Raw genomic sequence first — 26,830 nt, 5'->3', positions numbered from 1 at the left:
GTGAAATAAGTGCGGTTCACAAGCTTAAGTACTTTTCCCGAGTCGTTGCTCACCCGTCGGAAATAAAATATTATTTGGATAAAGTAACCCGAGGAATCGTTCGCCTCCCAAGCCCTGCAACAACCCTAACCCTACTCCCCTTCAACTGCGTGCGTATTTTTTTTTTCTTCCTTTTTCTCGAGCGCTACTTTTTTATCATTCTCTACCTAACCCGTGTCCCTACCAGACTTGCACACGCTACAGAAAAAAAGTAACTGATTACAATTACAACTACTTCTTTCAAAAATGTAATTAATTGTGATTACTAATTACTGCCACACGAAAATAATTCACCAATTACTCAAATGTAATCGATTATCTAAACTTTACTTTCCTCCCTACATTTGTTAACATTGCACAAATACAGTAAATTTAACGAGCTGGCCTGGCTCTTTCAGTGCGTCCTCTTGAGTCTTTCACACGTTGTTTATCTTCACTAAATATTCATTTACAAAATTTTATTCGCTAATATTCCCTCGTTTTCTTGTGAACACATCTGCAGCGGCACTGAAAACTCGCTCAACGTGCGCGCTGCAGATAGAAGGTAGTAACGTACAAACACCTTTCTCAAACGATTGTGGTTACTCAGCGCCGCGTTGCTCGGGTCTGCGTCCTTCATGAAGCGCAGCGCTTCATTGTTGTTGGGGCTAGGGGAAGGCGTCCACGACAGGGCCAGTGAAAAACTGAAAAATCTTATTAGATGATTCCTGGCATTAACGACCGAAGTGGCCATCGCTATCGAGCCATTTCAATTTGTCGGCCAACATCTGGTGGACCTCCTCTAAGCGCCCTTTACTCATTAGCCATTCAGACTTAAACGAATAATTGTAACGGACGCCAGCAAATGTTCACGTTCCTTGAAAGGATGTCCGAATCTGTGATGTAATTTAATAAAATGCTGCATATTGTTCAGCCCTAGAAATACTATTCTTGTCTTACAATCACAAAAATAGGTGTATATGAGTCGCGTAATATCAGATAGAAACATATGAGTTTACTAGCAAAAATTTGTCTTTATCAGAGGAGTCATAGATTGCACAAAGCGAAGAATTCAGCAGCAGCTATTATCACCTATGAAGGCCGCCTATAAGCGCAACCAGGAGAGAGGGCCCAGAGAAAATTGTTATATGAGAAAAGCTCAGAGGTCGGACCTCCAAGAGAAGTGTGCAAAACTGCAAGCCTGCCTTGTTCGGGTGGTCCAGGCGAAGCTGCGGGACGCTGATTGTGGGAAGGAGGTAACCCACGTACATGTTTTTATCCCTTTGGACTCTGTAGCTCTCGCTAAATTTAAGTTCTCAAAGCTGCGTCGCCTGTCAGAGCTTGTTTCGTCAAAAATGTTACTGGTTACGTGTAATCGGTTATTGGAAAATGTGAGTGAATTACAGGGAGCGGTACCGAGTAAACAAAGTCATCGATAAATTACAAGATTGCCAATAAACGTAACTGATGACAAGTAATTAATTACGTGTAATTTGTTACGTACGAGTCTGCTCCCTACTACTTTCACTTTCCCTTTTCATGACATGAGCCGAGTTATTGCTTGAAAACGATGACTGTCGCCAGCGACTGAAAATAAGCACACACCCGCCGTGGTGGCATAGTGGCTTCGACGTCGCGCTGCTAAGCCCGAGGTCGCGGGATCGAATCCCGGCCGCCGCGGCCGCATTTCGATGCGGCCCAAATGCGAAAACGCCCGTGTACCGTGCATTGGGTGCACGCTAAGAAGCCCAGGTGGTCAAAATTAATCCGGAGTTCCCCACTACGGTGTGCCTCATAATCAGATCGCGGTTTGGGCACGTAAAACCCCAGATTCTTTTTTTTTAATAATAAGCACGTCTGTCAATACAGTCATATCTCGTTAATATGGACCCGGCACCTCCACCAAAATGTCACGGGTATAAAACTATTTACGAGATGTATTTACACGAGATACATAAACAGCAGCTGAGAATCCAGAGAGGCTGTTGCCACATCGTCGTCTTCTCCGTCGTCGTCATTGTCTGCTTTCCTCACCGTAACAATATGGACACCCCGCAATATGGACGAAATTTTCGGCGACCGGTCCCTCGCCATGCAATTCTGCCCCGTTGATATAGAAACCCGCAGTCCGGACTATGGGTGACTATTTTTGGGACGATACAGACATTTTTGTCTCGTTATTATGGACACGGATCCACAAAGCAAAAAATATAAAAAATGACTGGTGACCCCCAGAGGCCCAGTGCGTGCCCGGAATTCGCGCAGGTCGCGTCTGTATGCACAGGAACTTTCTGGGATGGTGTCGAACTGTCTGATCAGATTGCCTGCACGACGCGCGTGTCGAGCACATTCTGGAACTGACGCGACGACCAGTGATCAACAACGAACCACAAACTGTGACTTGAGGTGGTGCCTTCAAAAGCTGAACAGGGCAGTTGACGCAATGAGGCCTGAAACAATTGTGAACTGCTGGCGTGCGGCACGCAGGTATTCTTGTCAGCAGCTCTGCTATGGAACAGGACTGTCCGATGGATGACATTCCACTCGTGGCATTTAGTGAAGCTCTTCGACCGCTTGGTGAAAAAAAAAAACACAGATGAAGAAGTATTGGCGTTCTTGGAAAAAGAGGAAGAGACCAACGCCTGGGAGCCTTGTGAGCGACGAGTAGATTCTGGAGCTTGTCGGCGGATCCGCTCAACAGGCACATCAACTCGAAGAAATCTCTGCGCTGACAGCCGATCAGAAAAAGAGAGACCAATCGTTACTCGACGTGAAGCTCGCCGTGGCTTGGAAACGGCATACCTTAAACAGGAGGGACACGGAGCACGCGCACTTCAAGTAGCCGACGTGTTGCGCTTTCTCGATACTACGGTAGGATCGAAGGCATCAGTGCAAACCCACATCTCCTCGTTTTTTGGATGAATGAACGGTGTTCTTTTTTGGAACGATTATTCCTTAATGTTTGTGGTTTTGACCTTGATTCGTTATTATGGACGATTTTTCTGGGGAACGGAGGCGTCCATATTAACGAGACATGACTGTACCGCCCAAGTTGTTGTTGGCTTCGCCGCATTACGACTCTTTCTGCGGCGAAGCCACCTTTCGGAAACTGCTCGGACGGTGTCGCTCAACGACATCGGCCAAGATGCGCGCGCGCGCGCGCGCGCGTGTTTGTGTGGGGGTGGGGGTGCATATTTATGGGGGGAGGGGTTGCGCATATGGGCAGGCACAGATTGTCTTTACATCATACCAAACAGGACACCAGAAAATGTTTAAAGCGCAAATTGATGTATGCATTCTACTTCAAATGATATATCGGTGAACGGAGTTAAATAGGAATTGCGATGCATTCTCTCGTCTCCCTATACTTTGCTGAAACATATTGATGAATGCAAGTCGATGAAGGTTTCCCAGTGCTTTTCAACTTTGATTTTTAACATGCATGCCAAAATGTCGAACCTGAATGCCATGCAACGTAATTGGTCTCTCTTTTATGTGCACAATTCTGCATAAATTATGAAAGCTGTATGCCAACAAAAGATTAACCCCGCCGTTTTAATACTTTTTATGCTCTTGGTACGGAGCGGGTTTACTGTATATTCTAAGCGCCGAAGCTGCCGCATAGTTAAACTTAAACAGCGCCCGTCGCGGTGTCTCAGTGACTATGGCGCTCAGTTGCTTACACGAGGTTGTCGGTTTTCCTGGTGTCGGAGGTCGCATTTCGATGAAGGCAGAATGCAAAAGTTCTCGTGTACCGTTCTTCGGCTGCACGTTAAAGAACGCCAGGTGGTCAAAAACGTATCTGGAGACTCCGCTACGGCGTCTGTTATAGAGAGTTTTAGAATAGGGGCCCCAAAAGTTTGGGGCCCCAAAGAGCTTTGCGGGTGTTAGCGTTGGGGCATGCAAGAGCGATGAGTTTTAGAATAGGGCTTTGCGTTTGCGAATACCGTCTTGCGCTTGCAGCGCCACTACGGTGTCAAAGAAAAGCTATTATAAATATTAAAATAAACTATACCATTTTATGATAGGAAGAGTAATTTTGACTTTCGTGGTTTTGCGTTTAATTGCAATTAAGGTGTTATTCTATTAGCAGCAAGCGATTTGTTGCGCCTAATTTTGAGTAACCAACTTGACGTGCCTTCACCAGCCAAGCTAATCCACGTTAGGCCTACGAGCCATGAAATCGACAATCGAATTCAGAATCAGCGGCGTCTAATGAATCAATCTTCATTACACACGTTAATTGAGAGAAAGCGATAACCGCAGTCACTTCTCCTAGCTTACTAACTTCACGCGTTACCACGAATCAAGCCGAGTTTGGTACTCGGAGAGCCGCCGCTTCGATGGGTGCCGCCATGTTTGTTGACGCAAAACTTTTGGGGCTGCTTTTGGGGCTCCCGCTAAATCGGCGAAATAGCGTGCCCAACGCAAAACCCAAACGCAGTTAGCGTCTCGCGCATGCGCAGTGGTGTCGACGCTATTCCTTTGGGGCCCCAAAACGTTTGGGGCCCCTATTCTAAAACTCCCTATTATTACCGACTCTTGGGACGTTAATCCCCCATAATTTAATTTCGAACTTGCAACAGCGCGCTTGCGACATAGGACAGAAGCGAAAGGAACATGCAGCTCCCGTCACTCATGGCTGTCTAGGACGCTGGAACGGTGCGCGTCAGAGATTCTCGGCGCCGCCTATACCGGATGAAGCTTGATCGACATACATTCTTTTTTTCCAGTATTTTTTTTCTCACTTAATGCAAATCTCACTTTCTCACTTATCTGCTTTTAGTTCGGTTGCACCATCATCGCTATAATTTAATCTACCTTGAATTCGTCCTCACAAGCCGCCACAAGTGCGCCCTGTGTGGCAACGGCGTGCAGCTGCGCGTATGCAAAATAATTGCTATTTGCGTTGCTCATTGGTTTACGTTGCCTGAACAGGAGATCCTGTGGATGTCCGAGAGGGATGTCAAGGACTTGGGAGTCAAAAATGGTGCGCACCGGGCGATTCTGGTCTCCTCCCTCATCGTGCTCAAGCGCAAGTACGACAAAGGTGAGCGTATCGCCTGTCCGTGCTGCCTGCCGCTCTCAAAGCAGGTCTGCATATCCGCTTGTTTCGCTGGACAGCACGACTACTCCGCATATGCATATGCTTGCTTTTGATAACAACGATGTGCTAAGATGTTCGGCGTGAAAAGAAAAAAATTATCTGCAACTAGCCGTGCACAAGCGTATTTGGTTGGTAACCTGTGGTATAAAAGTTACATACAGGAATAAGGTGCATCAGAAAGCCTTTCTGAGACACCTTATCCCTGTTTGTAACTTTTATGCCACAGTGTGCCACTCCCATCTGTCCGCCCACTTCTTGAGGTTTGTAACCAGTCGTGCATGTTGTGTACAGTGTGTTCTGGGGCAACATGACTGCTACGTTCAGACGTACAGCTTGTCTAACGTGCGGGGGAGCCTTGAACTGCGTTTTCGCCATCTGGCGTAGACTACTCGTTCGAAAGAACTTGATCTGAGCATGCGTTACCAGATAGGATTGACACCGCAACTCGTGCTTGTCGCTCGGCATCGTCGGCTTTCGCTGATCTCCTTTGTCAATGTCTCCGTCCTATACGTCAGGCGAGCCTCGGAAGTTGTTAAACTGCAGAGCGAAGGCGTACCTTCTGCCGCGACTAATAAAGGGCTTTTTTTTTTTTACTATTCAGATTTTTAATAAAAAGGCTATATGAGTGTAGCGAACGTGACGTTTTTGCAGAAGAGTTCCTAGCTGAGGCGGACATACTTTACCTCTAATAACGCCAGTTGCAGAAACCTAATTACCAAAAATGTTGTTAATTTTTTTGTTAGAGCGTTGGGGGCAGTCGTTTTTATGACATATATGGAGACAATCACCATATTAATGCATTCCATTTTTTTTTCGAAAATTGCGCTTAATTTGAATATCTTGAATATCTCCCGAAGTTTGAAAGAGGGCATGTCGTGGCAAAATACTAATACGGCACGTTGCGGAAGATTTTTGTCAAGAAAAACGTGTCGCATCAGTATCTATAAATTCTGGGGTTTTACGTGCCAGAACCACGATCTGATTATGAGGCATGCACGCCGTAACGGGGGATTCAGGATTAAAATTTACCACCTGGGGTTCTTTAACGCGCACCCAGTGGCATGGGATTTGATCCCGCGACGTCGTGCTAAGCACAAGTGCCGCGACTGGCCGACTCCATAGTCGGCCATAGTCGCGACTCCACAGCCGCGACTGACCGCGACGTTCTGTTTTAAGCTTCGTTGCGCTTTTTCGTTACGTGGCGTTTCCATCTGATATGATGGTGGAGCGGCCTTTTCTGCGCTTCCGGCACGTTCGGCTTCGATATTGCCTGGATTGAGCGCTGAAATCTGAAGATGAATGTCTCGAATTAGGTAGGATTTTCAAAATATTTAAAAATGGGAGTGCAATAAAATGTGACTACCTTCCAATTTTCCGGATAAACTAGCTCTCAAGATTTTAATTAAAACATTTACGAATTTTTGTTAACTAGTATTCTGAAACTCACGTTATTAGCTGCGAAGTATGTCCGCCTCGCCTAGAAACTGCCTGCAAAAACGCCATGTTCGTCTACGTTCATAGCCTTATGATTAAAAAATGTGTATAGCTTAAAAAAAGAACAAAAAAAAAACCCTGTGTAGTGGTGGCCTATACCACTGAGAAAACGCTTGCTCAGTACTAGATATTACTACGATTATAGGTGTTTATGCCGCTCTTCGCGCCAAAGCTTGCCCTGTCAAATCCCGTCCGTAATCAGACGTCCGCAGCAAGAAATGGTTATCGATCATGCCGTCATCATGACGACTACAATATGAAATTTTAAAAAAAGCGAATTAAGAAGAAAAAAAATTACTACGACCACTCATTGAACTTTTAAAAACTGACGTTACAACATCCTCTTTTCTGGCATGGTATTTCTAACAATCAATAAATTACATCTACCAGGCACGTCACCAGATGCACAAAGTACAGTGGCAGTCGCAATGACACACTCAGTGAGACACCCTGTTCGCACTCCCGGGGGAAAGGCTTTTTTGAAAAGCACACCTTCCACTAAAAGGGTGGTAAGGACAAGCACCTCACCAAGATGAGCTACCAGTCCTGTAGAAAGTCACGTTTATCACATACGTCCCTTAGGTGCGCATCCATTTGAGTGAAATGCATCCTTGAAGAAACTATTGTCGAGGCGCTTATACGGTCCAGTATACGCATTTACCAGAAGCTGTGCGTTCCCGTAAGAAAAAAAAAAAAAAAAAGAACGTAACGGCATAACACCACGACAAGTGAGCAGCATGTATCGCGCAGTATGAGCCTTGATATTGAGATCCTTGTCTAGAGTGATCTAAAGGGAACACCCGTTGTAATTCGCGCCGCAGTGCACGGTACAGTCCTAAATCAGTGGCGAGGGGTGAAGCGAGGCGTGAAGTGCAGGGTAGCCGCAGCTGCCGCGGAAGAACTAGTGCAGTCGAGCGTCGGCCTGTGATACCCCGCTTGCAGTATCTCGTGATAGTATCAAGGCTTGAGAATTTTGTCTAATGTTTGAATGTCGACCAACGTGCCATCACTGCGGCCTGCGGCATGACAGCTGTGTAGGTGCTGAAAGTTGCGCAGATGTCTCCGAGTTGATTTACTTATCCCTTCCAGGCTTACAAAAGGAAGACACAAGTGACATAGCTAGCAAAGCCAATCCACTTCCATGACAAAGACCGCAGCACATCATTCAGCAAACTATATACAGTGCAGGACAACATCAAAGAGCGGAATGATAATAGCCTTGATAATAAAGTAGAGGGCCGTAACCAGAAATTATTTTCGGGAGGGCTATTGCGTGGACAGAGGTGGCCATTTTGAATATTCTCGATTTTGCGCGTGAATCAGGGAAATCGCTGACGCGTAAAAGTATAAATCTGTTATATATTTTGAGTTATACATATAATGACATATACTATGTAAGTTGGACTAAACAGTATACCGCTGCAGTGATAATTTCGGGATATATATATGAACGAGAAGAAAGGGAACCGAGGGGCCCGATTATTATTAATCATATCATAAGAAGCCAACAAACAATGACACCAAGGCCAACATAGGGGAAATTACTAGAACTTACTCATTGAATTAAAGAAATGGTAAATTAATCGAAATGAAAATGGATGAAAAAACAACTGTCCGCAGGTGGGGAACGATCCCACGTCTTCGCATTACGCGTGCCATGCTCTTACCATTGAGCTACCGCGGAGCCGTTTTCCCATTCACTTTCTGGGGTATTTATGTTTTACTATTAAAACTAACCCTGGGAGTGTTAGCCAGCGCCACCACTCATATATATATATATAGTACACAGTTACATGCAGTTACACGTAAATAGGGTATCGTACAGTTAAACGTAAACGACCGAACGTTACTCCAAAATCAAGGAAATCTGACATCGCAGAAGCTAGTGGATATTTAAAAGATAATCTTTTAAACCAATTGATATACCAAACACGGAATAATTTTTTTTTCTCAAATATTGGTGTGGGTATTTTTAGCAGGCAAGATAACCGCGAAGTTCGGCTTTGGAGACGGTAAGGCTAGTTAGCTAGTATGTTGGACGTTTGGTGACATGGCTCAGAGTCACATTGCAAGATATGCTTGGGCGGAGCAATTGCCGGCCTCGATCGCCAGGCTAAACCCGCCTGTATACGTACCACCACGACAATATAAAGTTTTTTATTGCGTGATATGGTGTCCTCAAATCATCGAAAACGTACGCGTCGCTGTCTAAAGCCTTCAAGGTACAGTCTGTGTGAAACCGTCAGACAGTGAGCTCCACCAATAGTACCGCACTCAGGCACGTTTTTGAGCCCTTTAAGCGACACAAAACGCCCTTGCTTACAGGAAACTTATTCTATACCTGCGCGCCAGCTATGCGTTCCGAAGCAATGGGAGGATAATTGTAGTTGTGTAGTTTTTATTGGCGCAAGGGCCAGATATGGCCACAGAGCGCCATGAGATGTGATGTAATGGCGGACGCTGTTGACTATAGGTTATCCCCACCGGTGACAGGAGAGAGCCATCTAGGCTTCCCAGCAGCAGTGAGCCGCGCGCACGCGCTTACTTTCGTGGTTGTCAGTTTGTGCGGGGTCTGTAGCTTGCGCGACACTGACTCGGATAGCAGTTGCACCTGCGCATGTATTTTGGAGGCAATACGCAGCATATCTTGTGCGTGATGCAGCAGTCGTTCGCAGAGTGTGCCACGCGACTTTCAGTGTCGTCATTACGCCGCTGTTATCGTCGTAGTCGTGGCGTCGCTATCATCATTTCGCCGTGGTGTTCCTGTTGTCGTCGTCGTATGTTGGTGGAGTTTCCACAGGATTGAAAGAGTTTCCCACAAAGTTTGGGTCATTGAGGGAATCGTGGGAGTAACTGCTATCGCGCTAAATAAATTCAGAGCCGGAGGGATCGCTAAAGCACAGTGATGATTTCATTTTTCTGCTGCTGTTTCCGTCTGTGTGGTTGACGTATCTTACGTCGGTAGTTCCGATTTCAGGTTTTTATGCTTATTGCCTTGTTCTCTCACGTGCTTCAACAGGAAACCGTGTCAAGTCCGGCGGCACGCTGCTCTCTTCACGGTTCCGAAGCAGCAGCTCCCTTGTCCAGACCAAGGAAAAGTGAGTAGAAGCTTTTAAATTTCTTTCGTTCTTTTTAATGCGAAAGCAATATATGCGCCATTGCGCGAAAATCCGCTGTCCGGCTGTCGTCGTTGTCGGCGGTGGCGTGACCGAGCGATGGTACCGACAATCGCCGACGGGGCAAAGAGTAAAAACACGTCAAATATGCTCGGATTGACGTCAAACTTGTCAGGGAGGTTCCTGTAAACAAGTTAAATTAATGGCTTTGAAGAGAAAATTTGATACCTTACGGTCTGGGCTAGAATTGAACCCGGGACTCCGGGGTGCGACTGACTGACTGACTGAAAAACTTTATTGGCCAAAGTATTGACAGGGAGGGTGCGAGACGAGCACGTTTCCCCGACGCCACGGTGGCTCCACGGTTCTGGCTGAATGAAAGTGTGCCTAGTGCTTGCGTCGTTGCACACCTCTAGTCGCAGCCATTTGGCGCAATGAAGGTTTCACCAAAGAAACTGTAATACATTCGCATTCCCTGTATATTTTTTTTTTTTTTTTTTTTGTCTTGCAGTCTGTTATTTCCATAAAAAATTAAAAGCAAGTTCGTGGCGCCATTTCTGTCGCCTCGCTATTCCTTATTTTTGCAAGTTCCGTCTTCTTTCTGGGGTTTTACGGGTCAAAACCTGCAAGTTCCGTTTTGTGCACAGTTTCAAATCACTTTCCACCTCCTGATGTGGCCAATGTGGAACCTAGTGCTAAAGCTCCTTAAAGTGAATAAATTCTAAGAAAATGCGAGGGTCTCTTTGCCAGCTTGCTGTCTGTGAGTGGCGTGCGGGCCCTCAACGGTCCCACTGTTGTGCGTACATGTGCTGTGTTATACTCATATGGTAGCAGACAGGCTTGAATGACTATAACGTTTTGCGAGAAGTCAATATGAATACGCACATAAAATATATTGCGCTAATATCAGTTAATATGACTGCAGTTATTGGCTATCACGCAACAGCAGCATTGGTACGAAAGTGCAAGCTACCATCATATATATGCGTGTATGTCGTACGTGGTGCTGCTTGTTGTGCAACACGTCGTGCTGGTCGTCAGTAAGTCGACGAAGCTCGGTCGATTTTCGCAAGTCGGCATCATTTCGCGGGGAGCCATATACAGTTACCGTCTATTCGCTCTATCACTGATTCTTTGTTCGAGGGTCTTTGGGATTATGATTTGGGATATGGCATTATGATTTTAAGAAATACGGAGGAGTGAACAGGACAGCGCGAATGCTGGAGTAGAAGGTGTGGTAGTTAGTGCAGAACTTCTGTATCAGAATGATCAGTTGATGCTGAAGTTTTGAAAAAAAAAAAAAATACTACCGGAACTTCGTAGGTCCAGCGTTCCTCCTGTCCTGTTCACTCCTTCTTCTTTAAAAACGCTGTAATTATATAATAAAGGCGGTATCTTTACGACCTTGCGTGTACCTTCAAATCAAGATTTCAGGATTGTTGAGCTATAATTATAATGCTTGTTTTCGGATGTATTGGACAAACTGAATTTGAACGCATTTGAACTTGGCGCCGTCGTGCGCGTTTGTGCAAATAGCCGAGAGATGGAGCCAGCATATCGCTGCGCGAATAGGGTCTGCAAACTGTGCGTGTGCGTCCCCCCGCCCCCGAGCGAACTAACAAAAAGCGAGAAACGGGCTAGCTGGCAGATGATCGAGCGGGCGAGGAGGTCTACGTGCGTTGGCGTGTGCGTTCGCGCGCGGGAGGTTGGTGCCGAGCCACGTTCGGCCGCTGTCGTACTGCTGCGCGCCAGGTTCCTGTGAAAATGCAGCGAGCAATGGCGATCAGGTAGCACATCACATTGAAGTGAAAGGAGCATCGTCCCTGACGCATCCAGGGAACCACGCATCACTCACTCGGGAAGGGACGTTGCACAGAGGTCGAACCACGCCGGTAGCGGCGGCAGCGTTTGTTGATCGACCGGACCTGCGCGCGCGCTCTCCTAGTTCACGTCCGACACAAGCGGGCTATGCGCTGTTGCGGAACAGCGGTCTCGGTAGGACCGGGCCAAGCCGCGTCGTAGCCGAGACGTGCTGCGGTGTGAGTGACCCCCGAGATGGGCGGCCTGATCTGAAGCTGAACCGGCTCGACGCGCCCAAGAGTAGCTCGGTGAGTGTGCTGCTGCATCTCTTAGTAGCCGGACTGATCCTTTCTCGGTTCCAACTGATATATTATTGCGTGGTGTGGGCATTCAGGAGCTACATCCCTTTTCCAGGTCACTGAGCTCACCTCGCACAGTCCTAATCTCGGGCTGAATTGTGCGCGTTACAAACATGCCTTGTGTTCTTGTCGGCTGTTGTACGAGTGCTATCCGTTCGCCAGCTGCATCCATAGCAGCGGCGGCATCAAGATCCAGTCTTGTGCGCGCGATATGTGCGGCGACGAAACAGTGCACGTGAGTGTCGGGCAAGAAGCGAGATCTTGTGGGGATAACTTTCAGGTTACCTAGTTGCTTAGCTAATTCATTGCTCGTACGTATTCCGTATGCGTGTGGAGGCGAGCAGGGGAAAGGGAATTCATCCGCGATCGATGCAGGCCCTCCTCAGCTGGGTTTTCGTATGTTATAACCGAAGTCGCTAGTTTCCGCCGCGCCATAAGTGCCGCTAAACATGCCGCATGTTGCATTGTTGCGGTTCCAGCACAGTATTTGTTCGTCGCAAAGTGGGCGTGCCGCGGAGCGCGTCAAGGTGCATTGCAGAAAAGCCCTCGCGACGTTCGTACTCTGCGCGCGCGTGCTCTTGCGCCTTCTGCGTTGTTGTTTGCAAGTGCATTTACGCCGGTAACTTCGTTTTAGCGTACACGTAAATGCATTCATGGCTATGCCAAACCATTTCATGTGCAACTTTTCTCAGTGTATTCGATGCTGAGCTACGTACGTACGTGCTATCAATATCGAAGTCTTGTGTAAGCAGAACCAGCAAACCGGCTTCTTGTTCTGTTTACACGTACGCTTCTATATATATATATATATATATATATATATATATATATATATATATATATATATATATATATATTGTGTGTGTGTGTGTGTGTGTGTGTGTGTGTGTGTGTGTGTGTGTGTGTGTGTGGCTTGCCAGCGACAAATCCATCGCCGACCTTAATTCTGATAACCATCCTCTTTCGCCACAAAAATATCAATTTTAGCCCACAGCAAAAACCAACGAGCGAACCTCGAGAGCAGGAGTCTGGGGAACTTCTTGAAGACATTACCGATTCCTCTTTTTGTTCGGCAGCTGTACTTGCCTATTTTACTCTTGACAGTATATGTATTATGTTTGCGGTTTTTATCTGCAGGGCACTGATATATCAATCTCTCACTCGGCAGTGGAATTTTCTCACGCAAGTTTTGTCATTTGCTATCAGCGCCGTTGCTGTTCGTAAACACGCCACTTGATCAAAAGCAATATTATTTAATGCCGCACTTCTTTTTTCTTTTTTTTCTTTCTCGTGACCCTGGAATTTGGTACTAAGCGCGTAGTTAAAACGTCTGCGAGAAGACCTACTGCACAATCTAGCAGAGCGCAAGAAAATACGCGTACAACAGAACAGCAGACACCTGAAGTGCTGCTTTGTGGTGTGTGCTCTTCATTTGACCGTGTACTTTTTTTTTTTTTTCCACCCTGTACCTTTATCACGTATACATACCAACTCGCCCAACTTTATATCTTATCTAGGAGAGATTAAGTGTCAACACTGTCAAGTTGTAGCTCTGTGCAACACGTCCCAGGTTCACGTAAGAAACTACATTTTCAAGCTGAAGTCTTACGACTGGGTCAGACGGACGTGGTTCTTTAGGGTAAAAGAGGTGAGAGTGGCTCATCGCATGCACATATTCGGCCTAAAGACGTCATCTTTCGCACATGTTTGTTATTACATCGTTAATGAGGATACGCGTTCCTTAAAAGCTTAGGATACAGATGTCCGAAGCAATGACCAAAAGAATAATACATATTTGTCGACATTTTTACCAGACTCGAATTTCATTTTCCCCGAGCACCTCGGGTACACACGAGCCTATTTGTTCGTCGCAGTGATCATCTTTTCTCTGTGGCTGAGTGGCCCCACGGCTCATCCGTGCTTTTGCGCTTGCCCGGTAGTTGGCCTCTGCGACGGTATGGCAGGAACGGGTTCCGCCGTGCGCCTTTCTCACGGAACAATCAGCCCTCCCCCGCGCCTGTCAAGGCCGGCAGGGCCCTTTAGAACCGGCGGTGGGCCTGCGGACCGAAGGGAGGCCCCCCCGTCGGCATGGAGACGACGCCGCCGGCTATGCACGCCGGGGAAATAAGTGCGCCTCAAGGACACCTATTTAACGGACGGAGAGCGCCACGCGGGCGTGGTGCTGCTCAGAAGCTGGTCGACTCTCAGCGTGGCATCGCAAACTACCGACGCCCTCCGCTATATTGAGAGACCGCGTTTCCAATTACCACGCGACGGCTATGACGGCAGTGCCGACACATTTTATGACATCAGTGAGCTAGGAACATTGTCGTTTCTCGGTACTTGTTCACATACAAGCATCGCCAGCGCATTAATTTGGGCGCTTATAGAGAGGTGGGACGAGTGTCATACTTTCAGTGCTCAGCCATTTGTTGGAAAACTACCCTTGAATGGCAGACCAGCGCGGGAAGGGACTGAGGTGAGGTGGGACGGCACTGTGCCGACTGTGTACTGCTAGCCTCTGCCGGACGAAAACCAACCGTGAACAGGAGCCCTGGGGTGTCGCTAGCAGAACAACTGGGACGGAGCTTTGACGAGGAAGCGTGGGCCTTGCGAGTACAAAATACCGCTATCTGTCCCTTGTCCGGGCCGTACTATTCCAGCGGGGGCCGCCCGCTACTGCAGTCCTCCCTCCCTCCGGCCGAAGAGCGGCTGCAGCCTGTTCACAGCATTTCTTTCTGTGAACAGCAGCCTGTTCACAGAAAAAAAAAATTTTTTTTTAATGTGTCAACGTTTCGTTCTGATACCCTGTAATGCCCAGCAATTTTACGTGCACTGCACCACACACTGAGCTTCGAAGGAGCATGGGGTTCGACGCTAAAGTCATCATTCACTGTCATTGCATCCCAGTGCAGTGATTATTATGTCGACTTTTAACCTCACAAGCACCATTCCACATGGAGGAAAATGAGAACAACATGGTCGCCTATATTTCTAGCCATGGAGAGTACATGAAATGTTTGTGAAAACTGAATTAGTAATCAGGGCCCGAATTCACAAAAACTTCTTACGCTAGAATTTTTCGTAAGAAAGAATTTTAGCCAATCCGGATGGCAGACATATCATTAGCGAAGCCGGCCAGCCAATGGCGCAAAGCGAACTTACGAAAGAAAATATTGGTTAATCTGGACCCTGTTTCGTAAACTTCCCGCAAATGAAAACTTGATCCAGCTAGTCAAAAAAATAATAATAAAAAATGATACGTTGGGATATGCGGGGTTAAGTTGAACTGTCGCATATGACAAGCCCGCGAATAACGCAATGTTGCCGCGCGACTGGCCGCTCGAGGCACTTTCCGTGTATTCGCGGGCTTCTTTCACGCTCGGAAAAACACTTTTATGTAGCGCGTATTGAGCAACAGAAAACTGTATCGGGAGTTTTTCGTGTTGCTCTACAATTTTCTCATTGACACCTTTTCATGTAACTATAATATTTGAGAAGTTAATTGATTAATTAAGACTAATTATGTCATTAGGAGGAATGCAAACAATAATCCGAGTGTCTCTAAGCGACGGCAAACAACATTACCTTGGTTCTGTCCAGCTACGTGTCATTTGCATATTTTAAATCTTGGTGCATGATACACCCTGTCTAACCATATACTATATTGGGACACCTTGTATAACCATATTAGGTCGCGTGCACGAAGTTGAGAGCCCAACCTTCGACTCTTGACTCTCCCTCTTTGGTCTCGAGGAAATGCGGCTTCATTGTGGTTTCTGTGTTCGGGAACCTCCACACCGAGCAAAGCTGCACGCGCGTACCAAGAACAGAAGTCATTATTACTAACGACGGCAGATAACGGTGCATATCTAGGTCTACTGCCCCGGTCGCGACGGCCAAGTTCCGTGAACGAACATGAACGCACTGTGCCTTTTTCTTTTTATTCCCTGGTTTCTTTCGGCCTGTCAGGGAGTAGGTGTGCCCGACGAAATCCGAGACCCACGGCTATTGTCTGCCGCGAGCAATGATCTCAGCGAAACGACGCCCTGTGCGCAGGAGGATGCTGATGCTCAGCCTGCTGCTGCGGGCCCGCTCGGTGGCTGCATGTGGTGGTTGGTGGCTCTGGGAAGAAGAGCAGGAAAATAGGCACACTCAAGTCGTCGCCCCCGCCTTGGCAGTTTTCTTTTTTTCATTTTCTAATTATTTTTTCCCTGTAGACTGACGACCGAGGATTTTGGTAATGAACAAAGGAAAGAAAAAAAAAAAAAGGGGAGAAGAAAGGACTGAGAGGGGATGGGGAAGCCAGAGAACGGCTCGCTTCCATTGTTGGCTCCTCATTCGTCTCGCTATAGTCCCCCCCCCCCCCCTCCCCCCCTGTCGTGTCTGCTGTAATGACGGGGCCGGCTTGGCTGTGTGCTGCTCGAATTTGGTCCAGTCTGTCGTCTGCGCTGCTGCGAAACGGTTTTAAAGTAGGCGTATTGTGGTGCAGTTTGACGCACTTTTGTAGCGACAGGCCGAACGTTGCGTGTCCTGTGAGTATAGAAAGTCGCAAGAGCATGTTTCCTTCTCTGTTATTATTGCTTTTTCTTCTTATTCTTTTGCGTTTCTTTTCGCGCCCATGCAAGCTGACGATTGTTCTCCAATGATTCACCTTTCTTCGAGAGACTGACGCGGTCGCTCAATGCAGTGTCTAGGAAACAAAAGAGGGGACAAATACAAAGAGGAAACTGACTCCTTAGTGCAATAGAATTTTTATGGGCTGCTTGTTACCTTGCTTATGAGACCGACGCTGATATAAGCTTCGACTTCGTTCTCGACACGGCGGCCTTTGGCTTCACTTTTGAGATCGACTGTACGTATACCGCCTGGCTTTCTTACCCGTACACTATTCTGGCGATATGATAGTTATGAACGCGAATTAGCGACTGCCATCTCGCATACCAATAATTTAGTAGATACCAAGCCGCATCTTGCGCACTCTGCTCTTGCAACTGATTCGGCATTCCGTGCGCAATAGAGGAGACTTGTTTAACTCCAGGCTTTCTGCACGCGAGTATTTGTTCATGATAATTTACAGGCCTGTTTGTATCGAGCACAGAAACGGTCCGCGTCACTTGATCGACGATTGGTCGATCCAATCCTTGCTTCGCATCCAGCATTTTGGCAGCGAGTTTCCGCGGTCATCGAGTGAAATGTGTTCATGTTTGCTTTTGGGCGCGTGACACTATGCTTGTTGCTGCTTGAAACACTGCCCTTTTAGTTAAGTATGCTTCACCTCTCTAAACGTCTCTGTCTACACAGTCGCCGTACTTTCTGTACTTCTTTTCTGTAATATTTCACACCTATTTTCCTATTCCGCAGTGCAGCGTAGCCGACCGAAGATATCCTCTGGTTAATCTCCCTATCATTCCTTTGCTTTTACACTTCTGTCTTTGTGCGTGTGTGTTTTCAGTATATATGCATCATCACTAACGTCGTTTTTCTTCAATTAATTAAAATGATTAATTATTTTGAAGTACTGGATTCAGTGCCTATGATGCAACGACGTCTTGCAGGGGGTCGCCATGGGAGGCTCAAGCAAGTTTACGTGATTTGAAAGGAACCAGCCGTTTTTGAGAGTGTGTTGTTGGGCGAGTTAGTTCATATGACACGGAATAAATTAAAAGAACGCAAAAAGAAAAAAAAAGACACGGACAAGACAGGGAACAGCGCAAACGCTCATAAAGAGGTGCTTGTCGACTGTTTTTCACATTCCGATTTCGAAACTAGGCGCAAAAGAGCGCCGAAAACGCTGTCCATGTGACGCTTCATGCCTCGTTTGGTTTCTTTAGGCCAGCGGGTTTCACCGCCCGTGCCCACGCTTTGTCTCGCAAGCGCATCTGTCGGCCACAGACCGTTGCTTGCGACACGAGCGCGCGGCGACGGATTGGACGCTTCAGCACAGTGAAAGGCCACGACCATCGCAGTGAGCATGGCAGTGCTCCACTTTGCGTCACGACAGCGTCAAGCATCACGCGGGCAGTGCGTGCGGCGCTTCTTGTGCGCCCATGTTTCGGAATCGAACCGGTAAAAGACGGGAAATTGTTGGACAGTTATCTCAACAATGGGCGGCTCTTTTGAAATTGAATAAATTGATTTAACTTCTCGTAGCGACCTCCTTCATCATAGCGCTTAAGCGACGCGGACGTAGATAGACAAGGATGATGAGCTAACTTTCGACTGACATTCCCAACTGAACTGAATCGACCGTTCAGAGTTGAACATGTGCACAGAAGGGACACAACAAAGAAGACGGACAACAGAGCGCACAACATGTTCAATTCTGAAGATCACTGCGCTCAACGTCACGTCGTTTTGAACCGGCTCTGCAGGACGGCACGTGCGGTGATTTGCCTTGTCCTGATTCTATTGGTTACTTGTTTTTAATGCGTTAGCAATTGAATTGGATTCTGGGGTTTTACGTGCGAAAACCACGATTTGATTATACAGCACGCCGTAGTGGAGGAGTGAATGAGTGAAAACTTTATTGAAAATGTCCGGCGATTTGGACGGGATGGGGCCACAAGCATCCCAGCCTAGGTGACGGCCTCGAGTCCTTGGACACAGGCGGCTTCCTCGGCGTGCCGGACGGCCCACTGTTGATCGGCGAGGTCGTGGCATGAGCAGGGCCGCCTCCAATCGTGCCCCGCGCTTCGAGACTGCCATGTCTACCTCGTTCGTCGGGGACTCGATCCTGCGGCTCGCTACCGGTGCATTCCCAAGGACTCCGGATTAATTTTGACCACCAGGGGATCTTTAACGTGCTAATGCGTTAGCATTCTTAGGGTCTTCACGCTCTTTGTATCTATCTTGTATTTATCACTTTGTATCTTCACGTATGTTTGTATCTAACTGTTTTCCCGCCCACCTGGGTCATCGGGCTGCTGTGCTGAAGAAACAGTGTTCGCAACCAACCCTCGTACCAACTTTGGTCACTGAATATGTGGCACTGTGTGCATATGTGCCGCTCTTAACGAACCTCTTTCACGCGGGCATGGGTCACTCTAGATGCGGGACAGGGTAGGTGCCGCTGTGCGAAGAAACTCTGACGCCGACTTGGGTAACTAGGGCCACAGGGAATGTGCCACTCTAAAATCACGAAAAAGATCCCTTAAATTTCTCCTATGCTGAGCGGAATCGAACCCACGTCACAAGATTCCTCAAGGACAGCAGCCGACGCATTAGCAGGCTGCGCCACAAGTGTCCTGGGTGTGTGCTGCTTTTCAATGGACGCTCTTCACGCGACGACTGAGCGAGCTGCGCCATGAGCGCTCTGGGTATTTGCTGCTCTTCAATGAACCTTACGCCATCTTGGTTCACCGAGTAGGTGCCACTGAGTGTGCGGCAAGCGAGGGAACAACTCTCAGCGCTCGCAGGCAGCGGCGCGCCACGCTTAATTCTCGTCTCGGAGGCCACGCGCGGACTTCTCGACAGTGCCACTAGATGGCGAAGCGCGTCCAGAAAGAAGCGCGAGAGAAGAGCCCCCTGTTACCTCGTGACGCGTTTCTCAACGTTCGCACGCACCGGCGCGCCATGCAGTTGGGATGCCACGTGCAGGCTTCGTGGCGGTGGTGATGGCGCAGAGAAGCGCGAAAGAGTCATCCCGCTGCAGTACACGCCTCATATAACTCGTTACGACGGTGGCAATACGTTGTGTCGATATATTGATTAAATATGCATGCTAAGCTTTACCGTAGACAGTCATCGTGAGATGGGTTTTGCCGCAAATTTTATTGCGATAGCAATTATATGGACACTTCAATCAGGATTTCTGCCGTAGCCGTCGTCGTCGCCGTCGCCGTCGGTCTCGTATAGACTCAAATCTTGTCCGCGCGCCGTGATGCCCGAGCGGAAGAGTGCGGGGACGCGCGCTATCACGGAGAGAGAACGCACTCAATCTCCCACGCGCAAAGCAAGGAGCGGGAAGCCGCGCGCGAGGGATCGGGGGGGGGGGGTGATTTACTTTGCCAACAACCGCGCTCGTCGCTCGACAGCACGTCTCTTATCTCTCCAACGCGCAAGCACGGAAGCGGGAAGCCAGCGCCGGAGGGAGCGGGGGGGGGGGGGCGCACTTCTACTCTGCCAACAACCGCGCTCGTCGCTCGCCCGCACCGTCTCTTATCTCCACACGGCTGACCTTTATTATGCACTGTGCATTCGCCGCTCAGTTTCTGTTGAAGCGATAGACCGCACGTACCTTCGCCCGCCCGCTGCAGCGTATGCGCTTGCTGCCAGCGTTTTGACAGTCGTTGTCTGCAGTCATTCAGTGTTATCTATTCATGTTCGTTTGTGCGCGCTCACACCACGCTTGTTCATTCAGTTAGTAATAGTCGGGCCACATTTTCCAACGCACGCTACACATGTAATGCTGCCCGGATCGGCAGTGCAGCGCTACAGGTGTGTCCCTTCGCACGCGCTGCCCACGGGAAGCGCTTCTCATCAACACCACCGTTTCACACGCGCCTTCTCGTGGTCATCGAGTCTCTCTTCATGTCGGTCTACTTACGCCGCAGCACACCTGCTTGCTTAATCAGCTCTAGTTTACTACACTTCATATTGCTACCAAAGCCGCTCACCTTACTTCGTATGACATTGCTGTGTTGCTATCGCATTCATTGCTTCGCCCTTAGGGCGAAACTGTGACATTTTTTATATTATTACGATAGCAATTATACGGACACTTCAGGCGCATTTCTGCCGTCGTCGTGTGGCGTTGCCGTGATGATCCGTATAATGCCCAAGGGCGATAACATCGTCGCCGCGTGCCGTATGCTGTATGTGCGAGTGAAAGCGTGCAAGGGTGAGCCGACGATGGCGGTTCAATCTCGCGCGCGCAAGGGAGGAAAGCGGGGAGGAAGCGCGCCGTCATCCGTCGCGCGCAAAGCACTGGGGGGCGTTTAACTCCGCCGGCTGCTGCGTATGGCGCGGCCGCGCGGGCCCTATCTTGAAAGTGATCCGCGATGGAGACAGATTGTGCCGGATGCTGATAGCTTCGTGTGCTCTTGTGTTTTCGCCGCTTAATTAGTTCGCGTTTGTGGGGATCGAGGTACCTTCCCGCGCCTCGTCCCCCAGCTCGCGCGTGGCGCTTAGCTCGATCCCCGGGAACCGCCGCCGTAACGGCAACATGGCGGACATGGCGAGCGCGCCGGACTTACTTTCCCGCGCAAACCGTGCTTCCCCCCCCCCCCCCCCCGGGATTGGACTTGCCCCGCGAGACACGTCACCGGGACGCGCCCTGATTGGCCTCCCGCGCGGCGGCCCCCGGGCACCCTCTCCACCCGAGCTCTCGTCCGCTGAGCGCTTCCTCGCCGCGGCAGAGGCTCACAGGCTCGCAACGAGGTGGTTACATGAGACCTTTGTTCTCGTGACTCCTCGTTATCGCGCTTGGCGGACCGCTACCCGGTTAGCCCTAGCGCAGCGGGCGCGCGTACTCGATCGGTCTTGCGGCGAGCATTGGCCCGTAAGCGCCGTGACTGTAGCACTGAGCTGTACCTTGGGTGAATAAACCCGTGTTTGTTGGCGATCTGACTCCGGAGCCTTCTCTGCGCCGTGTCGGAGAGTCGACGAACCCTGCCGTAGCGCCTTTGTGCGTTGCGGAGTGGAGGAGCGTCGTGCCCTTTCCTGACCGTCGCTCGTAGGGTAAGCCTTGTGCAAACCCATCTCCACACGTTGCAGCGAGAGGCAGCACGAATGCTAATTCGCTCGCTGCTGCTGCCGCGCTCCTTCATTCCAGCATTTTGACAGCGAGTTTCGGCGGTCATCGAGTAAGATGTGTTCGTGTTTGCTTGTGCGCGCGTGACACCATGCTTGTTCATTTAGTTAGTAAGCGAATGTTTACAAGTTTATACGGCTGATCAAACTACTTATATTCTTACTTCTTATAGCTGTCTACTAATTTGCTATCGCAATCGATGCTTCGCCTTTCGGGCGAGGCCGAGTGATCTCGAGGGATCCCTCGGCCTGGTGTTCGGCTATTTGTGGGGTTTCGTATCTCGAAAGGGGGTCCTGTAGTGATGTCTAGGCGTGGGCTCTCCCTTGTCCAACCGCAGACGGCCTGAGTATGGTGGCTTCTAGCCACCATAGCCTGAGTATCCGCCGCGTCTGTGGGAGGCAGACTAGAGCTGCCGCCGGGTACCTACCGGTAAAATAGATGCGAGCGCACTCCCGGCCTGTTGGTCGGCCATTATAGCGGGACCTCAACGCTTGGAAAGGGGTTGAGGCAGTAGCGCACCCAGGATCTCTGCCAGGGGGGGGGGGGGGGTTGCCAATACCATCTAAACAGCATTAATTTCAACTTCTTCACGGGAAATTGTAAAAAAAAATGCGCTTTTTGCGAGTGTGCAAACGATTGCATCTTAGTTGCAGTACTCAAATGCGCAAGGAAAGAAAAGGGGTTAAAAAGGGTTGGGTGGGGGGGGGTGGGGTGTAGGGGGGTGGGAAAAAGGGGGGGGGGGGTTACAACCCCCCTGATAGCCGGTGGGTAACCGGCAGCAGCGGGATTTTTGAACCCACGTCCTCCCGCAGCCAAGGCGAACACTCAACCACGATGCCACGGCTGGACTAACAATTCATTTTTGTCTGCACGCGAATGTTTTCGCTCCTGCATACACACCACGAAGCAGTAGCGGCGGAAACACTCGTGCGTTTGACGTCGGCAGGTCGATTGCCTATATACAGAACAATCTCTTACACAAATTCCTTGTTGTGCACGAGTGGACGGCTCGGGAGTGCATCCGCGTCAGTTTCTCCTCGAAGCGAGCGCGCTGCTCGCACTCCACGCTTCTATATATGGCCCAACGTCATAAACATGTAATATACAAAAGCTCTTGGCAGCTTTGCATTGTCACAAAGAACAAGTGCAGAGGATAACAGCCGTGTTCTATTGCCAGTGTTGCGCGTGTTGACCACCCAGCGAGCCTGTGCGAATTGGGATATACGCCCTTCCGGTGGAAATTGCCTTGAAAGAGAACCAGAAGGGAGGACAGTGAGAGAAACGCTCAGCATGACAAGGAAGAAAACGAGGCCAGCTGGGCATCTGGCTACCATCAGCACTGCCATAACAAAGCGCGCCGCCGCTGCCGGCGGGTCGGGGGGTGTAGTGGCTTATTGGAAAGGGGGGCAGGGGGGGGGGGGGGGGGGGCGCTCCCGTTGCTCGCGTGCTCCTTGCCGCGCTCTTTACTGGCGACGTTCTCAAAGACGCTGCTTGACATGCGCGAGCCGGCGATCCGCACAGAGGCGTGTATGCGCTAACGAAGTTGTTCATTTAGCACACCCCCATCAACGTTAAAGACGCGAGGAGGTACGACAATGTGTGAGGCTAAAAGCAGTCGGAGCACGTCTTTTGGACTCTTTTAACAGTAGCTGACGGAATGAAATTATCGTACCGAAGAAAATGTACGGCTTATATTGGGGGGAAAAAAATACCGAAGAAGATACCGCTTTTATTGGGGCGCATAGCGCGCCCAGGGATTCACTCGTGGCTCTGGGAACACGTGATCATAAACTCTGGAGCAACCGTAACGTGACTCATGGTACCAAGCCGCTTCGACCACGGCTAATTTAAAGGTTTGCTCTCCACTGCATACTTCTGGAGGTTCGTTTTTCTAACGAGTCCTGCTGTGGCTCTCGCAGAAATATTCGCGCAAGCGCTTTCTGTTCTCATTAAAAGAATGCGCCGAACGCTGCAGATATTGGTCAGACTCGTTGAGCTGTTTGATATTTGCATCCTCCGTGCCATCCTGTGACCTGTCGTCGTCCGCGAGGCGTTAATACCGCGGTATTCGTGTGTCTAGGCTGAGAGCTTATGCCACGAGCGCGGTGCGCGTGCATTCACGCTTTAAAATACTCGCTTCTCTCCCTCGCCAAAGGAGAGCGCTCAACGGGCGTCCCATGGTCGCGCGCTGATGGTGCTGAGGTTTTTATTTATCTTACTTCGCGAGTTTGCCCCAGCGGTGCCCCCTCCGCCCTCTATCATTTTCGGCCATTAATTCGGGCGTGTGTGCTGCGATCACAGCGACCGAGCAAGGCCGCCGCATCGGCGTTGCGAATCTTCTGTCCCTGTCCTCTCTGGCGGCGCATGCATGTATCGGCCGCTACTATACTTCGCGTGTTGCCTTCGCTCTCCGTTCCTGTCTGCACACCCTCTCCGCCAACGCTATATTCCATGCCTAGGGAGCGGCTGTGTAACAGCAACGGTAATTGGGTTATTGCGAAGTTGCCCGCGCGGTGCCACTGAACCCACCCGGGATGCGTCCCTTGCACGACTCGAGGGAGAGTTGCGGCGAGCCCCTTCACCGATGCGCGTCTCGGCGGAAAACCACAGGAGAACGCTGTAGAGGGACATGCTGTCGCTGCCTTCGTGCACACCGAGCGCAATGTTCGTTAGTGCGACCGTACGACGCCGACTGGTTAAGCGTTGCACACTGCGCGTACAATGTGAAGTCACACTATGTAGCCTACTTACAACTAGACGGCCGTATTTCCGCTGACAGCTGCCAAGCCCGCTTGACTGCAGAAATACCAACAAAATCGTTTCATTTGTAGTTGGGCGTTTGACTGAATGGGACAGTGTTCAGTCCAATTGATAGAAGCAGTAGGTAACTGCGCATTCATGCAAAACACGCTGATGATCAGTGGACCGATCGGCGCCTCGAAGAGCACGACTACAAATAATGGTAGGGTGATCACTAGAGTTGGGACTTCCAGGACATGTCCCGGTTTTGAAAAAAAATTCCGATGTTAGCGTCAGCAATATACGTGCATCTACCAAACTGTTTTAACCCAGTTTTCAACAGTTTTGTTGTCGCGAAAAATTATTGTCCATGTTGTCCAGGTTTTCTATATTGTTTCCAGTGGTTTAATAGGCGTGCTTGTACTCACTTTGCCATTTAAGTGCAATAAATATTTTAGCCTTTTCACACCAATGCCTCGTATATCATCAGCGACTCTCAAACGGCCGTGCGAAACTACGCCAACGGCAGAATCTCCCCTGAGGCATTGCGGATCCTTAATACAGGCAAAACTTATGAGGCAGACAAATGCGTACAAATCCTCTGGATCCCAGCCCACACACCTCTTGATCAACCGGAGTTCAGTCCAAACGAGGTGACGCACAACGTGGTTCGAGGTCTCACGTTCCGAGCCGCGTTCGAAGAAGCAGCCACCCGAACGGACACCTCCGCGGTGGTGTGGGAATGGGACGATCGGCTCACTAAATTCTGTGACATTACTCAACATTACCGAATGCAAAGGCGTGAGTATCCACCGCCTCACCCCAAGCTCAATCGGGCCCAGTCTGTTCAATGGTGGCAGCTACAAACACGAACATACACGAACCCTGTCATCATGAACCATATATACCCCGAATTATATACAACCAATCTATGCCAGTATTGTAACACCAGAGCCACACTAGATCACATCCTATGGGCATGTCCAGCATTAATCAGCAATACTGGGGTCGCGGCCTCCAATGAGGGCCTTCGGGCGCGTTGGGGGACTGCGCTGCTCAGTTCAGGCCTGGACCAGCAACTGTGGGCTATCCAGCAGGCCGAGGAAGCTGCCGGGAGACACGGTCACTCCGCTGGCTCCTAGGTGGGAACCCAGCCCAGCAATCTGCCGGAAATAAATAAAGTTCTTCTCTCTTGTCAGAGAGCACTATACTAGTGGTTTCCTTTGCCTATATGTGCCCACGGCGTCCTAATTACTTCTGTAAACTGTCTTTCATAGTTGTGAAAGTGCGACATTTATTTATTGCGTATCATGTGTCATGCGGCGCCCACCAAAGTGGTTCACGACGGGTATGCGTCCGCTTTCGGAACAGTTCTTAAAACGAAAAGTTGACCTTATCGCAAATACATATATAGTAGTGTCATTTTCATTCCAAGCACTTACTTTCGAAACGTAAGGATTTTCCCGTAAACCTATCCGACTATATTGCATATTGGCACGCAATACTTTGTGCCTTGTGTGCACTGTATTGTATACTGTACGGAGTTAAACTACACGGAGCTCTACAACACCAAGTCATTCAACTTTCAAGAGATATCTATGGGGCTATCAAGTTCCGCAATATTGAATACGCTGAGCCCATTGCAAGAAACAAAACAAAAACAGCATTTGTTTGTGTCTCTTTCGGACTTCTTAGCTCCTTCCCTCCGAGCATTATATGCACTTGATATGTTCAGATGCAGCTATGTGGCTTGGAGAACCTTTGATAAGTACAGTGTAGACCGCTTATAACGTAAGTCGCCGGAGTCGCGAATATCCGCACTATAAGCGGTACCGCACTATAACCAAAGCAACAATTTTCAAGGCCCGAACATATGCAAATTATGTGCACCGAGCCGCCACGCGTATGCGACAGTCGAGGAATGCGGCTAGAATGTTTGCATTCAATTTACAGTCGAATCTCGTTAATTCGAACCAAATCACGCGGCGGCGCCTCCGACCGGCATTGCGCCGGCACCGCCATAGAGTAAAAGCTTACAGACCCCTCAGTGTCGCGCGCGAACAAAACAAAAAAAGGAAGAAAAAAAATGCGGCGGAAATTTCACCCTCTCTCAAATGGCAAGGTCGCCGATTCTGCGTTGCGCCGGAACATGCGTCTACGTGCCGACGTCTCAGCCACGCTACCGTAGCCACGCGTAGAAAATGGCAGTGAACCCTTCTTTCTCCTTTATGCTTCCTCTACTTTCCAGTCACGTGTTGACCTTGCACGCTGTGGCTACGGCGCAGAGGGAAGCAGCGGCGCTGTCTCAGGCCGGCCAACGCCCGCTTCCCGATAATGGCAGAAAACGAAACATCGGGGAGCTGGCGCCGGGCCGGCTGTAACGGCGGCGCCTGCACGCCGGCGGGCGCACACGGTGACCGTCGAAAGTGAGGGAGGTACGAGG

The 26,830-nt window shown here is 49.3% G+C and overlaps 1 protein-coding gene across 2 annotated transcripts in view; it reads left to right on the top strand.

Moving 5' to 3' along the window:
* Positions 1-1,097: 1,097 nt before the first annotated feature.
* LOC119436386 (breast cancer anti-estrogen resistance protein 3 homolog) overlaps positions 1,098-26,830 on the top strand; it is a 60,284-nt gene continuing 34,551 nt past the window's right edge. Inside the window, exons 1-3 of one of the 2 annotated variants that reach the window (XM_049657409.1) lie at positions 1,098-1,274; positions 4,957-5,068; positions 9,639-9,717. In XM_049657409.1, coding sequence (XP_049513366.1) covers positions 1,113-1,274; positions 4,957-5,068; positions 9,639-9,717 — 353 coding nt within the window. In that variant the 5' untranslated portion in view covers positions 1,098-1,112. Of the gene's footprint in view, positions 1,275-4,956; positions 5,069-9,638; positions 9,718-11,424; positions 11,844-26,830 lie in introns of those variants that run through there. The other variant, XM_037703224.2, reaches the window with a different exon arrangement.

The sequence above is a fragment of the Dermacentor silvarum genome, chromosome 1 (assembly GCF_013339745.2).
Source record: "Dermacentor silvarum isolate Dsil-2018 chromosome 1, BIME_Dsil_1.4, whole genome shotgun sequence".
NCBI classification, from domain to species: domain Eukaryota; kingdom Metazoa; phylum Arthropoda; class Arachnida; order Ixodida; family Ixodidae; genus Dermacentor; species Dermacentor silvarum.
The sequence above is the reverse complement of the archived record's forward strand: the minus strand, read 5'-3'. Positions and strand labels throughout refer to the sequence as shown.